This window comes from Crinia signifera, chromosome 9 (genome assembly GCF_055691185.1).
Source record: "Crinia signifera chromosome 9, ASM5569118v1, whole genome shotgun sequence".
In the NCBI taxonomy this organism is placed as follows: domain Eukaryota; kingdom Metazoa; phylum Chordata; class Amphibia; order Anura; family Myobatrachidae; genus Crinia; species Crinia signifera.
The window spans coordinates 164,426,955-164,441,494 of record NC_139225.1 but is presented as its reverse complement, the minus strand read 5'-3'; the positions used below and the strand labels follow the sequence as shown (position 1 = coordinate 164,441,494).

Sequence of the window (14,540 nt, the reverse complement as noted above, 5' to 3'; positions counted from 1 at the left end):
AATGATGGCCCGTCTGGGGCTGTTACAACTGGCTTTAATCCAATTAACACTGTGCCATACTGCTAGCAAACAGAATTGTGAACGGGGCTAATTATACAGATGTCGGCTAATCATTATCTTAGTTCTCTAGACCAGATCGTGTTCAGAGCGAGCAAATACCGTCCCCAAACCCAACAGAACTGAGATTATTACAGGTCTGTGATAACATCCTAGTCTGGAAGAGCGACAGTGCCCTCTAGTGGCCGCACTGCGAAAGCACAGGGCAGACCGCTAACTAGGCTTATGCCACAATACACAATGTCATGTAAGAATATACAGGACAGACAAAGCTGCTGACCACGTAGATTCGGGTACATCCCCTTAGTGATACCTCAGTTCTGCGTGGGGTCGATACAGATATTCATGGTGAAACTCTCACAAGGAAACGGCAAAGGTCTGGGTGTTGATATCATTAACTCCGCCGTTTCCGATTCGCCTGGTCCCTGTGAAGGACTCAGTCGCACAAAGGGTTTAATATAATGCAAATTTTAATGACAATATATACAGAGCTTAAAAGAAACATCATAAAACATTCTAAAAATAAAATAAATACATTATAATACAAAATCCACAATATGCTTATCGAAGAGTGGGTGACGGTTCCGCTGTGGACAGCCGACGTACCGGACAACATGTATTTGCATTGCGCGATATTCTGACATAATGCCCATCGTGTGCTGATGACAGCGCTAGCATGCGGACTGGTGGGCTGGCGATCCAGGTCAGTGCAGGGTGCGAGGTATTGCTGGGGGGGGGGGACGGACGTTCCTGTCCTATGACACTGACACCTACACGCTATTGTACAGCACAGCGACCGCGTTACCATAACCTCGGCGCATGGGAGTATATTAGTAGTGTGGTCAGGCGTTTGGCTTCGTGTACACAGGAGATCCTACTTCGTCCAGAGTGGGATAAATACATGACTAGCGGTGCAACATTCCAGAATACGGATGATAAAGCGCCAGATTAACTGTGTCTCTATATCATAGGGGATTTATTATGGAGAGAGATAAAGTCCTAAGCAATTGACCCCTGATGTTTACAAAGCACAGTCTGCAATGTAGCAAGTCAGCTGCTGATTGGTTGGTACCTAGTCTCTCGTCACGTTGTCAGTTACACAGCTGAGCGATCGGGGTACAGAGGCAGAATGGCCGGTAGGCAATGATGGGGAACGCAGAAGAGATTATACAAAGTCCTAGAGGACGGTAACATTACAACTGACCACACATCTACTGCAGGACTGTCTCCGGGTCACTGCGACTGTCGGTGCAGTGGGAGATTTGTAGCGCATTCCGAACATACTGTAACAAGAACTACTTTCCGAGTGTGTTAAAGATCAGGGTCCGGTAACAGTAACGTCATTTTCTGAATTCTGTAGGACTCCTGGGAGAAGGTTATCAGACGCCAGGAGATCATATAAGAATTACGGTGACCGCAGGGTGAGTCTGGCTGCCCCCCTGCTAATTACTGTGGATGTATCAGATATCACAGACATTTGTGATTCTCCACAGAAACACCCCCATGACGAATCCTATTCCCTGCTTACAGCAACTAGCGAGGTGCCATCCCCAAGGACCTTATCTGTCACCAGAGCCGGATTGGGTGGTAAAAGAATAAGCCCCCCTTTCGCTCTATTGTAGAGTCCGCTATCCTTAAAACAGGAAAAGCACATAAACAACATACGGAGATAAGCAATACGCACTAAGAGCAGCTGCGGCAGCGGCTTTACCGACCCTACCGCAGAGGCCATGACACTGGCCGCAAACACAGTTTAGAGTAGGCGGGATTTATTTGCATCTGAAATTACATACAAGTTGCAGAATAATTTGTTTTTGCACGGAGAATGCTATTGAGCGTCCGTCGCCCCGGCTCATGCATGGAGAAGGCCTTTATGGCAAATAAAGAGTAAAACCATACAGAAAAACCAAACTACACTAAGTTCCACTCGCAATTTCAAGCTCTACGCACTCTTCTAGAAAATGAACAACCGATGGCACAGACTCGGGTGACGTTACGCTAATTTGGCTTGAAGTAAATATGGGCATCTTGTTCCGCGATAAAGCCATGTAACAAAGCGATCACCAACAAACATGATGGAAGAGCGCTCGCTACAACACGGGACAAACAGATCAACTCACGCATTTCACGTTCTGTGTACAGAAAAGGCCTAGAAGAAGAAAGGTGCGCTCGATTGTGATATGGAACACATTTTCAGTAGAAAACCACCCCCCCCCCCCACCCCCGTAGGGTGGGAAACTGCGCGGGAAAGACAGGAGGATATATATACTATATACACCCCTCCGGGTCACAGCACACAGTATTGTGGTATATACACTAGTTGCGTTACTGGTGAGGTTCCTCTATTCCTCTTGTACTGTCCACAGACACGTCCTACATAGACCATACCAAGCATTTACATACAAAACAGCCCTTGATATATCGTTCAAGTATTTTAAATAACAAACATCGTAACATAGATTTGGCCCCTAAACATTGACATACACATATAGCAGGGAACATGGATTACGGACGGGAAAAGACTAGCTAACATTACAGGATTTGGCTGCTGCCAGGGTGCAGCCTACGCAACAGAAGAGCAAGTACCTTACTATGGGTGTATAGACCGCAAGCGCCGCGCGTCTGCTGGGTCACAGTAACGTCCGGTCGGAGCTCTCTACACCGCGGGAGGAGAATAAATGCACGGTTCAGGAGGACACACGAAAGTCTGGCAAAGCATCAATTCGGAATTTAAGAAACAATTTGGGGAAAATTTGTAGAAAAGCAAAAGGACCGAACTCCATCCGTGGTGTGAAATCCTACACGAGCGGCTGTAAGACGTCAGTGACGGCTTCTACTACATGCAAGATGCGTTCCTCAATAGCTACCAATGGCGGCAGACTTTATTCCCATCAGCTAGCCGCCGGGGGAGCGGAGGGGACACGCAGAACCACTATCCAGATGAAAGGGGAACAAAAACATTACTAATCAGACGAAGGCAAAATGTCCCGCTATCAGAACCGTAACCATCAGCTGACGGGGGAGGCGGGGACTAATCTCATAGCATGATTGGATGAGCTCACGGGAACATATAAGAATAACACAAAAGGGATTATTTAATAATAAAGTTCAAGTAGAACAGCAACCAATCAGGAGCGCTCTCTCATTAGCTTAACCGCTGTAGACTAGCTCAAATCTGATTGGCCACGCCATGAATCTGAGTATATGTCCAGTCCATCTTCTCCAACTGGGGGGAAGGGGGTCCTCCATCCTCCAAACTCGCACAGGTTCCTGCACTACAATTTCATGAACCTCCCCCCCTGCCAAAACCACTTTCTTGATTTTTTTTATTTTGGTTTTCAGATAAGTTCTACAAAAATATAAATTTTACCTACTTGGTAAAAATAATTTCATGGTACCGCGAAAATAAAATAAAAAACAAAACCCAAAAAAAAAATATTGAGTACATTTGTACAGTGGGTACAGACAACAAACAGAACACGTATATACAGCCCACCCCGAGACACAAGGACTCCGACGCCGTGCGGATGGCGGCAGGAATGGGCAGGTAAGTGAGGATGTGACGTCTTCTCAGCGTGGGCCCCATGAAGTTACGCATGACATCATGTCCCTAATGGCTACAGCACCCACAACAGGAGCAACACGGACAGACACAAGGATCCGGGCGAGACTGCGGACATCATGCTGATGGAAGTCTGTATCTCATCCGATGCAATGTCTTCCTGGGTGAACCCAAGTACTGACGCCACCCCAAACACTGTATAATAAATAGGAATATGGGCGGTGGATTTGTTCTTCTAGCTGCGGACGACGATCATGGTCCCAGGAGCAGAACGATTGCAATGGAAATGCAGCCGCAATTTACAGCGTGTCGGTTGAACCTCTGTGCGGAACTAACCAGAGAAGTTTTGCGTCGGCCACTGTGACATAATCCAGGCAGAGCGATCGGACAACCCGGCGATGTACCCTGATATTTAAAGGAACACAGACAAAATAATGATAATAATAATAATAAAAAGCACAGTATGAAACTTCCCCTAAGAGACATGTACAGGATATTCAAGTAATATAGATCCTCCAGGTTGCACTGGGTAGCGTCAGATTGGTCTATAAGTCCATCGACGTTCGTTTTTTCATACTCCGCCGCTGAGCGAGATTGGAGGCTGCCACGGGCTCCAAGACCGGCTGAAATGTCTTGTGATTCAGCGCTGAATATGTTGCGGCCATCGCTCCCTAGAAAGTAAGAAGAGTAATTAATACCAGAGTATTACCTCTGCCCAGGCTCCGCCCTGCAGGCCCCTTACAGGAAGTGGTCTAGTACCCCTGCCCAGGCTCCGCCCTGCAGGCCCCTTACAGGAAGTGGTCTATTACCTCTGCCCAGGCTCCGCCCTGCAGGCCCCTTACAGGAAGTGGTCTAGTACCCCTGCCCAGGCTCCACCCTGCAGGCCCCTTACAGGAAGTGGTCTAGTACCCATGCCCAGGCTCCTTACAGGAAGTGGTCTATTACCCCTGCCCAGGCTCCTTACAGGAAGTGGTCTATTACCTCTGCCCAGGCTCCGCCCTGCAGGCCCCTTACAGGAAGTGGTCTAGTACCCATGCCCAGGCTCCTTACAGGAAGTGGTCTATTACCTCTGCCCAGGCTCCACCCTGCAGGCCCCTTACAGGAAGTGGTCTAGTACCCCTGCCCAGGCTCCGTCCTGCAGGCCCCTTACAGGAAGTGGTCTAGTACCCCTGCCCAGGCTCCGCCCTGCAGGCCCCTTACAGGAAGTGGTCTATTACCTCTGCCCAGGCTCTGCCCTGCAGGCCCCTTACAGGAAGTGGTCTAGTACCCCTGCCCAGGCTCCACCCTGCAGGCCCCTTACAGGAAGTGGTCTAGTACCCATGCCCAGGCTCCTTACAGGAAGTGGTCTATTACCTCTGCCCAGGCTCCTTACAGGAAGTGGTCTATTACCTCTGCCCAGGCTCCGCCCTGCAGGCCCCTTACTGGAAGTGGTCTATTACCTCTGCCCAGGCTCCACCTTGCAGGCCCCTTACAGGAAGTGGTCTATTACCCCTGTCCAGGCTCCTTACAGGAAGTGGTCTATTACCCCTGCCCAGGCTCCTTACAGGAAGTGGTCTATTACCTCTGCCCAGGCTCCGCCCTGTAGGCCCCTTACAGGAATTGGTCTAGTACCCATGCCCAGGCTCCTTACAGGAAGTGGTCTATTACCCCTGCCCAGGCTCCACCCTGCAGGCCCCTTACAGGAAGTGGTCTAGTACCCATGCCCAGGCTCCTTACAGGAAGTGGTCTATTACCTCTGCCCAGGCTCCTTACAGGAAGTGGTCTATTACCTCTGCCCAGGCTCCGCCCTGCAGGCCCCTTACAGGAAGTGGTCTATTACCTCTGCCCAGGCTCCACCTTGCAGGCCCCTTACAGGAAGTGGTCTATTACCCCTGCCCAGGCTCCTTACAGGAAGTGGTCTATTACCCCTGCCCAGGCTCCTTACAGGAAGTGGTCTATTACCCCTGCCCAGGCTCCTTACAGGAAGTGGTCTATTACCTCTGCCTAGGCTCCACCCTGTAGGCCCCTTACAGGAATTGGTCTAGTACCCATGCCCAGGCTCCTTACAGGAAGTGGTCTATTACCTCTGCCCAGGCTCCGCCCTGCAGGCCCCTTACAGGAAGTGGTCTAGTACCCATGCCCAGGCTCCTTACAGGAATTGGTCTAGTACCCCTGCCCAGGCTCCACCCAGCAGGCCCCTTACAGGAAGTGGTCTATTACCCCTGCCCAGGCTCTCCTCCGCTTTCTATCACCTCACAAGAGGAGATGTTCCTCACTGGCGCCTTATGTGTAACATCCTCTATGTACGGAGAATACCCAGCTCTGCGCAAGAGAAGCCGCACTCTCATGTGTTCCAGCGACCAACACTAATTCAATATTAACCGCAACGCCAACAAAGCCAGCCAATAGGAGGACAGGACTCAGTTGAATAGCACATAATCTCCAGAGTGTCGCCCCCGGGTCACTGCGCGTTACCTTGACGAGGTGCGGTGCGTCCTGCCGGGTGAGCTGGTAATGGGGGAGCTGGTCTCGGCAGGCGATCCATGAATGCTTCAGCACCTTCTCCGCTGTGTAGCGCTGGTGGGGATCTACGTGCAGCATCTGCGACAGCAGGTCCTTGGAGTATGAGAGAAGGAAGTCTGGTTACAGAGCAATCGGATCATATACAGGGTCAGGTGGTGCCCAGACTGCAGCACACTCCTAGCATTACCAGTACAGGGGATACCCAGCCAGGTCAGGGGGCAGAGGAGACTCTACCTTCGCAGCGTCAGACACCGTGTCCCAATTGCCTCCGCTCAGAGAGAAATTTCCACTTCCCATTCGCAGCAAGATTTCCTCTGGGGTGTCGTTAGGGCCGTTCGCAAAAGGGGTGTACCTAGAAAACACGAAGGAAGTGGGTCAGATTCACCCCATTCCAAAGCTGCAGACCACAGTTGCATTTTGTATCATGTGCTGGTTCCCATATCTTTTGTTAAAGGTATACAGCACCCTCTGGTGGTGGTTTTACATTATAACATGATCTCACAAACGCGCAGGTTAGTAATACATTTCCCCACACAGTACAAACATTAAGAATAGAGGAGTTTATAACATTCTACAAATGCTTGTAAAAATAGCATACTGCCCCCTACTAGAGGGGGGTAGTGGTCCAGCAATACGGTATTGAGACCCTGCACAAGTAGTTTGAGGGGGGGCATGCAGCCAACTATATACCAGTACTACGACTAGATTACATGATCTGCTCCGTCCTATCACAGCTACAGGTGGCCGACGTAACCTGGGACTCACTTGGACCCAGGTCATGTAATGTGCCAGTGTGCCTGGTACGTGGCTCTATATACTGGGCATGCAGCTGTTATACACGATACAGACACAATTAACCCTCTGCCATGCTTTCAAACAGATCTAGATATGAAACCAGTCTAGATGTTACAGTCAGTGCACTGGTCCGGCCTTGTACACGGGAACACAGGAGCGGTTCCGTACATTATTAATCAGATGTAATATATACCGCAATACCCGGAGCCAAGGCTCCGCTTAAGTCCAGAAGGTACTTTTAAAAATGCGCATTTTTGTTTGACGTTCTTCATGTTGCCGTCTGCTAGCAAGTAAGGTACGAGAATCATCTCTGTACATGATGTCATAGAGTGTAACAGCAGCAAGTCCACTATACGGAGCCTTGTGCCAGGCATAGGGACATGATGTGACCTGGGTGCAATGGGACCCAGGTGAGAGAGTGTCCCAACCATTGCCTGCACCCGCCAATAGGAAGAACCCATCGCCTGCACCCACCAATAGGAAGAACCCATCGCCTGCACCCACCAATAGGAAGAACCCATTGCCTGCACCCACCAATAGGAAGAACCCATCGCCTGCACCCACCAATAGGAAGAACCCATCGCCTGCACCCACCAATAGGAAGAACCCATCGCCTGCACCCACCAATAGGGAGAACCGGTCACATGAGCCTGACAATAGGAAGAACCAATCTCCTGCCAATAGGAATAACCCATCGCTTGCACCAGCCAATAGGAAGAACCCGTCGCCTGAACCCACCAATAGGAAGAACCTGTCACATGAGTCTGACAATAGGAAGAACCCAGAAATACTTTACATTTTAAAAAGTAACTTTAGGAATTGAGGGAGGATCCCGGGGTCCAGGTATTGCGGTACTCATTACATACGGGGTCTCTCTGCACCACATGCAGAGAACCAGGCTTCCACGTATGACACACGCTATGCACTGGTCATTGTTATGCATGTTGGGCAGCCCGTGTCATGCTGTAACGTACACACAGTTATATAACACATAACCTCTGTCTGGTGCGGGCCTTACCCTGCCAACATGGTATACAGGAGAACTCCGAGGCTCCAGATATCGCACGCAGCGTCGTAGCCTTGTCTCATCAGTACCTGCAATATAAGGATGTTACAGTGAGATCAGTCACACAAGAACTGACGCTACTATATACTCAGCCACCGCGCATCAGCCGCCAGTGTACAGGACGCACTACCGTCACTATATGGTATACACTCAGCCACCGCGCATCAGCCGCCTGTGAACAGGACGCACTACCGACACAATACGGTATTCACTCAGCCACTGTGCATCAGCCGCCTGTTTACAGGACGCACTACCGACACTATATGGTATACACTCAGCCCCCGCGCATCAGCGCCTGTGTACAGGATGCACTACCGTCACTATATGGTATACACTCAGCCACCGCGCATCAGCCGCCTGTGAACAGGACGCACTACCGACACAATACGGTATTCACTCAGCCACCGCGCATCAGCCGCCTGTGTACAGGACGCACTACCGTCACTCATTGGTATACACTCAGCCACCGCGCATCAGCCGCCTGTGTACAGGACGCACTACCGTCACTATATGGTATACACTCAGCCACCGCGCATCAGCCGCCTGTGTACAGGAAGCACTACCGTCACTATATGGTATACACTCAGCCACCGCGCATCAGCCGCCTGTGTACAGGATGCACTACCGTCACTATATGGTATACACTCAGCCACCGCGCATCAGCCGCCTGTTTACAGGACGCACTACCGTCACTATATGGTATACACTCAGCCACCGCGCATCAGCCGCCTGTGTACAGGACGCACTACCATCACTATATGGTATACACTCAGCCACCGCGCATCAGCCGCCTGTGAACAGGACGCACTACCGACACAATACGGTATTCACTCAGCCACTGTGCATCAGCCGCCTGTTTACAGGACGCACTACCGACACTATATGGTATACACTCAGCCCCCGCGCATCAGCGCCTGTGTACAGGATGCACTACCGTCACTATATGGTATACACTCAGCCACCGCGCATCAGCCGCCTGTGAACAGGACGCACTACCGACACAATACGGTATTCACTCAGCCACCGCGCATCAGCCGCCTGTGTACAGGATGCACTACCGTCACTATATGGTATACACTCAGCCACCGAGCATCAGCCACCTGTGTACAGGACGCACTACCGTCACTCATTGGTATACACTCAGCCACCGCGCATCAGCCGCCTGTGTACAGGACGCACTACCGTCACTATATGGTATACACTCAGCCACCGCGCATCAGCCGCCTGTGTACAGGATGCGCTACCGACACTATATGGTATACACTCAGCCACCGAGCATCAGCCGCCTGTGTACAGGACGCACTACCGTCACTATATGGTATACACTCAGCCACCGCGCATCAGCCGCCTGTGTACAGGACGCACTACCGTCACTATATGGGATACACTCAGCCACCGCGCATCAGCCGCCTGTGTACAGGACGCACTACCGTCACTATATGGTATACACTCAGCCACCGCGCATCAGCCGCCTGTGTACAGGACGCACTACCGTCACTATATGGTATACACTCAGCCACCGCGCATCAGCCGCCTGTGTACAGGACGCACTACCGTCACTATATGGGATACACTCAGCCACCGCGCATCAGCCGCCTGTGTACAGGACGCACTACCGTCACTATATGGTATACACTCAGCAACCGCGCATCAGCCGCCTGTGTACAGGACGCACTACCGTCACTATATGGTATACACTCAGCCACCGCGCATCAGCCGCCTGTGTACAGGAAGCACTACCGTCACTATATGGTATACACTCAGCCACCGCGCATCAGCCGCCTGTGTACAGGACGCACTACCGTCACTATATGGTATACACTCAGCCACCGCGCATCAGCCGCCTGTGTACAGGACGCACTACCGACACTATATGGTATACACTCAGCCACCGCGCATCAGCCGCCTGTGTACAGGACGCACTACCGACACTATATGGTATACACTCAGCCACCGCGCATCAGCCGCCTGTGTACAGGACGCACTACCGTCACTATATGGTATACACTCAGCCACCGCGCATTAGCCGCCTGTGTACAGGAAGCACTACCGTCACTATATGGTATACACTCAGCCACCGCGCATCAGCCGCCTGTGTACAGGATGCACTACCGTCACTATATGGTATACACTCAGCCACCGCGCATCAGCCGCCTGTTTACAGGACGCACTACCGTCACTATATGGTATACACTCAGCCACCGCGCATCAGCCGCCTGTGTACAGGACGCACTACCGTCACTATATGGTATACACTCAGCCACCGCGCATCAGCCGCCTGTGTACAGGACGCACTACCGTCACTATATGGTATACACTCAGCCACCGCGCATCAGCCGCCTGTGTACAGGATGCACTACCGTCACTATATGGGATACACTCAGCCACCGCGCATCAGCCGCCTGTGTACAGGACGCACTACCGTCACTATATGGTATACACTCAGCCACCGCGCATCAGCCGCCTGTGTACAGGACGCACTACCGTCACTATATGGTATACACTCAGCCACCGCGCATCAGCCGCCTGTGTACAGGACGCACTACCGTCACTATATGGTATACACTCAGCCACCGCGCATCAGCCGCCTGTGTACAGGACGCACTACCGTCACTATATGGTATACACTCAGCCACCGCGCATCAGCCGCCTGTGTACAGGACGCACTACCGACACTATATGGTATACACTCAGCTACCGCGCATCAGCCGCCTGTGTACAGGATGCACTACCGTCACTATATGGTATACACTCAGCCACCGCGAATCAGCCGCCTGTGTACAGGACGCACTACCGCACTATATGGTATACACTCAGCCACCGCGCATCAGCCGCCTGTGTACAGGACGCACTACCGTCACTATATGGTATACACTCAGCCACCGCGCATCAGCCGCCTGTGTACAGGACGCACTACCATCACTATATGGTATACACTCAGCCACCGCGCATCAGCCGCCTGTGTACAGGACGCACTACCGTCACTATATGGGATACACTCAGCCACCGCGCATCAGCCGCCTGTGTACAGGATGCACTACCGTCACTATATGGTATACACTCAGCCACCACGCATCAGCCGCCTGTGTACAGGACGCACTACCGTCACTATATGGTATACACTCAGCCACCGCGCATCAGCCGCCTGTGTACAGGACGCGCTACCGTCACTATATGGTATACAATCAGCCACCGCACATCAGCCGCCTGTGTACAGGACGCCCTACCGTCACTATATGGTATACACTCAGCCACCGTGCATCAGCTGCCTGTGTACAGGACGCACTACCGTCACTATATGGTATACACCCAGCCACCGTGCATCAGCTGCCTGTGTACAGGACGCACTACCGTCACTATATGGTATACACTCAGCCACCGCGCATCAGCCGCCTGTGTACAGGACGCACTACCGTCACTATATGGTATACACTCAGCCACCGCGCATCAGCCGCCTGTGTACAGGACGCACTACCGTCACTATATGGTATACACTCAGCCACCGCGCATCAGCCGCCTGTGTACAGGACGCACTACCGTCACTATATGGTATACACTCAGCCACCGCGCATCAGCCGCCTGTGTACAGGACGCACTACCGTCACTATATGGTATACACTCAGCCACCGTGCATCAGCTGCCTGTGTACAGGACGCACTACCGTCACTATATGGTATACATCCAGCCACCGCGCATCAGCTGCCTGTGTACAGGACGCACTACCGTCACTATATGGTATACACTCAGCCACCGCGCATCAGCCGCCTGTGTACAGGACGCACTACCGTCACTATATGGTATACACTCAGCCACTGCGCATCAGCTGCCTGTGTACAGGACGCCCTACCGTCACTATATGGTATACACTCAGCCACCGCGCATCAGCCGCCTGTGTGATCCTGTATAAATGGTTTGGGATTCAGTGTCACAAGTTGCCTCCTGTATGGAGGAGAACAGCTGGGCACTCGGAGTAGCAGGAAACCAATCAGATTCCACCATCAACAACTAAAAGTGAACCTTCACATTACTGACGGAGTCATTACCGCTGAAACGCGTTGGGGATCTCTCATTTCTACAGTTCCACATGTACTATGCACCCAATTACCAGGGAGAGGTCTTCTCCTGGCCTGAGTGAGCATAGGTTACAGAATGCATTCTCCTAGTCTGGACAACCCACACCAGCGGAGAGTGCAGAGCAGCCGCCATTCTCACACCGCATAGTACCGCAGGTCCCAGGAAAAGATCATCAAATTAAATAAGGTCCCCTCCCCAGCTAGAAACCTGCTGGTCCGCCAGTTACCGCACTTCATGGGGGACAACACCATCGTATACAGGATATACAGGATCTGGTCCCCCAGAGCTAACTACTGCAACGTGCATTATATGCAACACAAGTAGGATGTAAATGACTTCGGATAGAGTGTTCTGTTATCTGCGGGTTATCGGCCAGGTTACAGAACCTGTCATTACAGCTGAGCAAGAGACTATTACTTATCACTCACATCCAGGAGCCACAGGACCCCAGAACGCAGAGACCACCCCTGTTGCGTGCAATATGTATCAGGCTGTCTTTTATGGAGCATTCGATACAATGGAATGTTCCTTTATCAGAGCACTGATCTCAGGACGAGACACCACAATGCATCGGAACATTGTCTATGACATCCGCTCAGTGACGCTGGCATGACCAGACACACGACGGGTACATCCTACAGGCTGCGCACATCATTACCTCTGGCGCTACGAAGTTAGCGGTGTAACACGGCGTGAGGAGCAGCCCGTTCTCGCCTCTCAGCTGCTTGGCGAACCCGAAGTCGCATATTCTTATGGAGTCAGCGTTGCTGGAATCATCCATGTACAGGATGTTACTGGGCTTAAGGTCTCTGTGCACCACCTGTAAAGGGAGAGACAAACCATTAAACATTCCCAGAAGTAACCAGTATAGAGATAGGTCAGACGGCGATTACCCTGATCTGGTTATTGTGATGGGATAATGTGTAATTGTGCGTCTAGCATGTCTGATATATGACTGTCTAATCCCCAGTTCTAAGTGCCACTTAGTGAAATCCCGAATAAATACAATGTGTCCTTTCTGGTGAATTGCACTATCAATAAATCCTCACTGCGATCGCCAATGGCAATGGACGTTACCGCGTGCGCAGTGCGAACAAGGTGCGCACTTAGCTGGCCCATAACTGCTCGTTTCCAACATCATCAGCATAGCGTACAGCCATGATCTCTGGAAGAACAATCCGCATGTACAGAACACGAGGGATGAGGGTAACCCTTACCCCTTGGCAGTGCAGGTAGTCTACAGTTTTGGTGATTGTGTAGAGAACGGCACTGGCCTCCCGCTCGGAGAAGAATTTCTGGCGCAGTATCCGATCGAGCAGCTCCCCGCCTTTCATCAGCTCCGTCACAAGGTAAACATACCGGCCCTCATCGTCGTACACCTGCCAAACACAAGAACGCGGTGAGGGCCCGCTGGGTACGGGAAGCACGAGGTTGGGTAAGCCACGTTCCCATGAGGCGACAACTCACATCCTTCAGGGTAATTATGTTCGGATGTTGCCCATAACGCATCAAGATCTCGATCTCTTCCGAGGGATCCCTTTTACTCTTATCAATGATCTGAAACAAACCAGCAAAAGCTGAAGCTGGGGAGCCGGGTTCCCCCATCATTCAAATGAAGACTGTAAAATACAGTTCCCTCAGCAAGCAGGACATGGCCGTCGTACCTTGACCGCATACTCCATGTTTGTCGCCCTGTGTATACATCGTTTGCAGATGGAATAGGATCCGACACCGATATCTTCCTTAAGGTCGTAGATATCGGTGAATTTCGCCCGACTTCCGTGAAATTGCTGAAAAGATCATTAATATTAATGGAGACTGAAGAGAACGCTCATGGTAACCATGACTACAAACATTGGGGCGGAGTGACGGCATTTACCTGTACAATAGGTAGCACGTTGGTTATGGAAGAGATCTTGTGTTCTTCAATGGAGGAGGGGGCAACAAAGCTAAACCCTTTGAAGAGCTGGTGGGCATTGGCGCTGGGCGGAACTCCCGGAGAATCTAGAGAACGCAGCCGTTACATTTAGGTCATATACATGGTTATTATTTTGGACATTGCACCTGGAACTATACGTGTCATCGTCATGGCATCAAGTAACCCCAGGCTGTGATCTTTGTGCAACGATGGTAACTACAACCAGGGAAACTGACGCATTTCACCACTTTATAATACAAGCTGCGGATATGGAAATGTTTGTAACATGTACAGTGCACTGGGAAAGTATTCACAGCGCTTCACTATTTTCACATTTTGTTATGTTACAGCCTTATTCCAAAATGGAATAAAAAATATTTCCCCCCCTCACCTGACTAGTCTCCCAGTTCCTGCCGCTGATCTCCACAGCACGATGCTGCCACCACCATGCCTCACCTGACTAGTCTCCCTGTTCCTGCCGCTGATCCTCACAGCACGATGATGCCACCACGCCTCACCTGACTAGTCTCCCAGTTCCTGTCGCTGATCCCCTCAGCATGATGCTG

The 14,540-nt window shown here is 51.3% G+C and overlaps 1 protein-coding gene across 1 annotated transcript in view; it reads right to left on the bottom strand.

Moving 5' to 3' along the window:
• Nucleotides 1–509: 509 nt before the first annotated feature.
• The window catches only part of RPS6KA6 (ribosomal protein S6 kinase A6), a 103,134-nt gene continuing 89,103 nt past the window's right edge, over nucleotides 510–14,540 (bottom strand). Inside the window, exons 14-22 of the mRNA XM_083160378.1 lie at nucleotides 13,936–14,060; nucleotides 13,721–13,846; nucleotides 13,524–13,613; nucleotides 13,274–13,435; nucleotides 12,715–12,876; nucleotides 7,935–8,011; nucleotides 6,356–6,473; nucleotides 6,074–6,214; nucleotides 510–4,290 (exon numbers count right to left, since the gene is read on the bottom strand). Coding sequence (XP_083016504.1) covers nucleotides 4,165–4,290; nucleotides 6,074–6,214; nucleotides 6,356–6,473; nucleotides 7,935–8,011; nucleotides 12,715–12,876; nucleotides 13,274–13,435; nucleotides 13,524–13,613; nucleotides 13,721–13,846; nucleotides 13,936–14,060 — 1,127 coding nt within the window. The 3' untranslated portion in view covers nucleotides 510–4,164. The remainder of the gene's footprint in view (nucleotides 4,291–6,073; nucleotides 6,215–6,355; nucleotides 6,474–7,934; nucleotides 8,012–12,714; nucleotides 12,877–13,273; nucleotides 13,436–13,523; nucleotides 13,614–13,720; nucleotides 13,847–13,935; nucleotides 14,061–14,540) is intronic.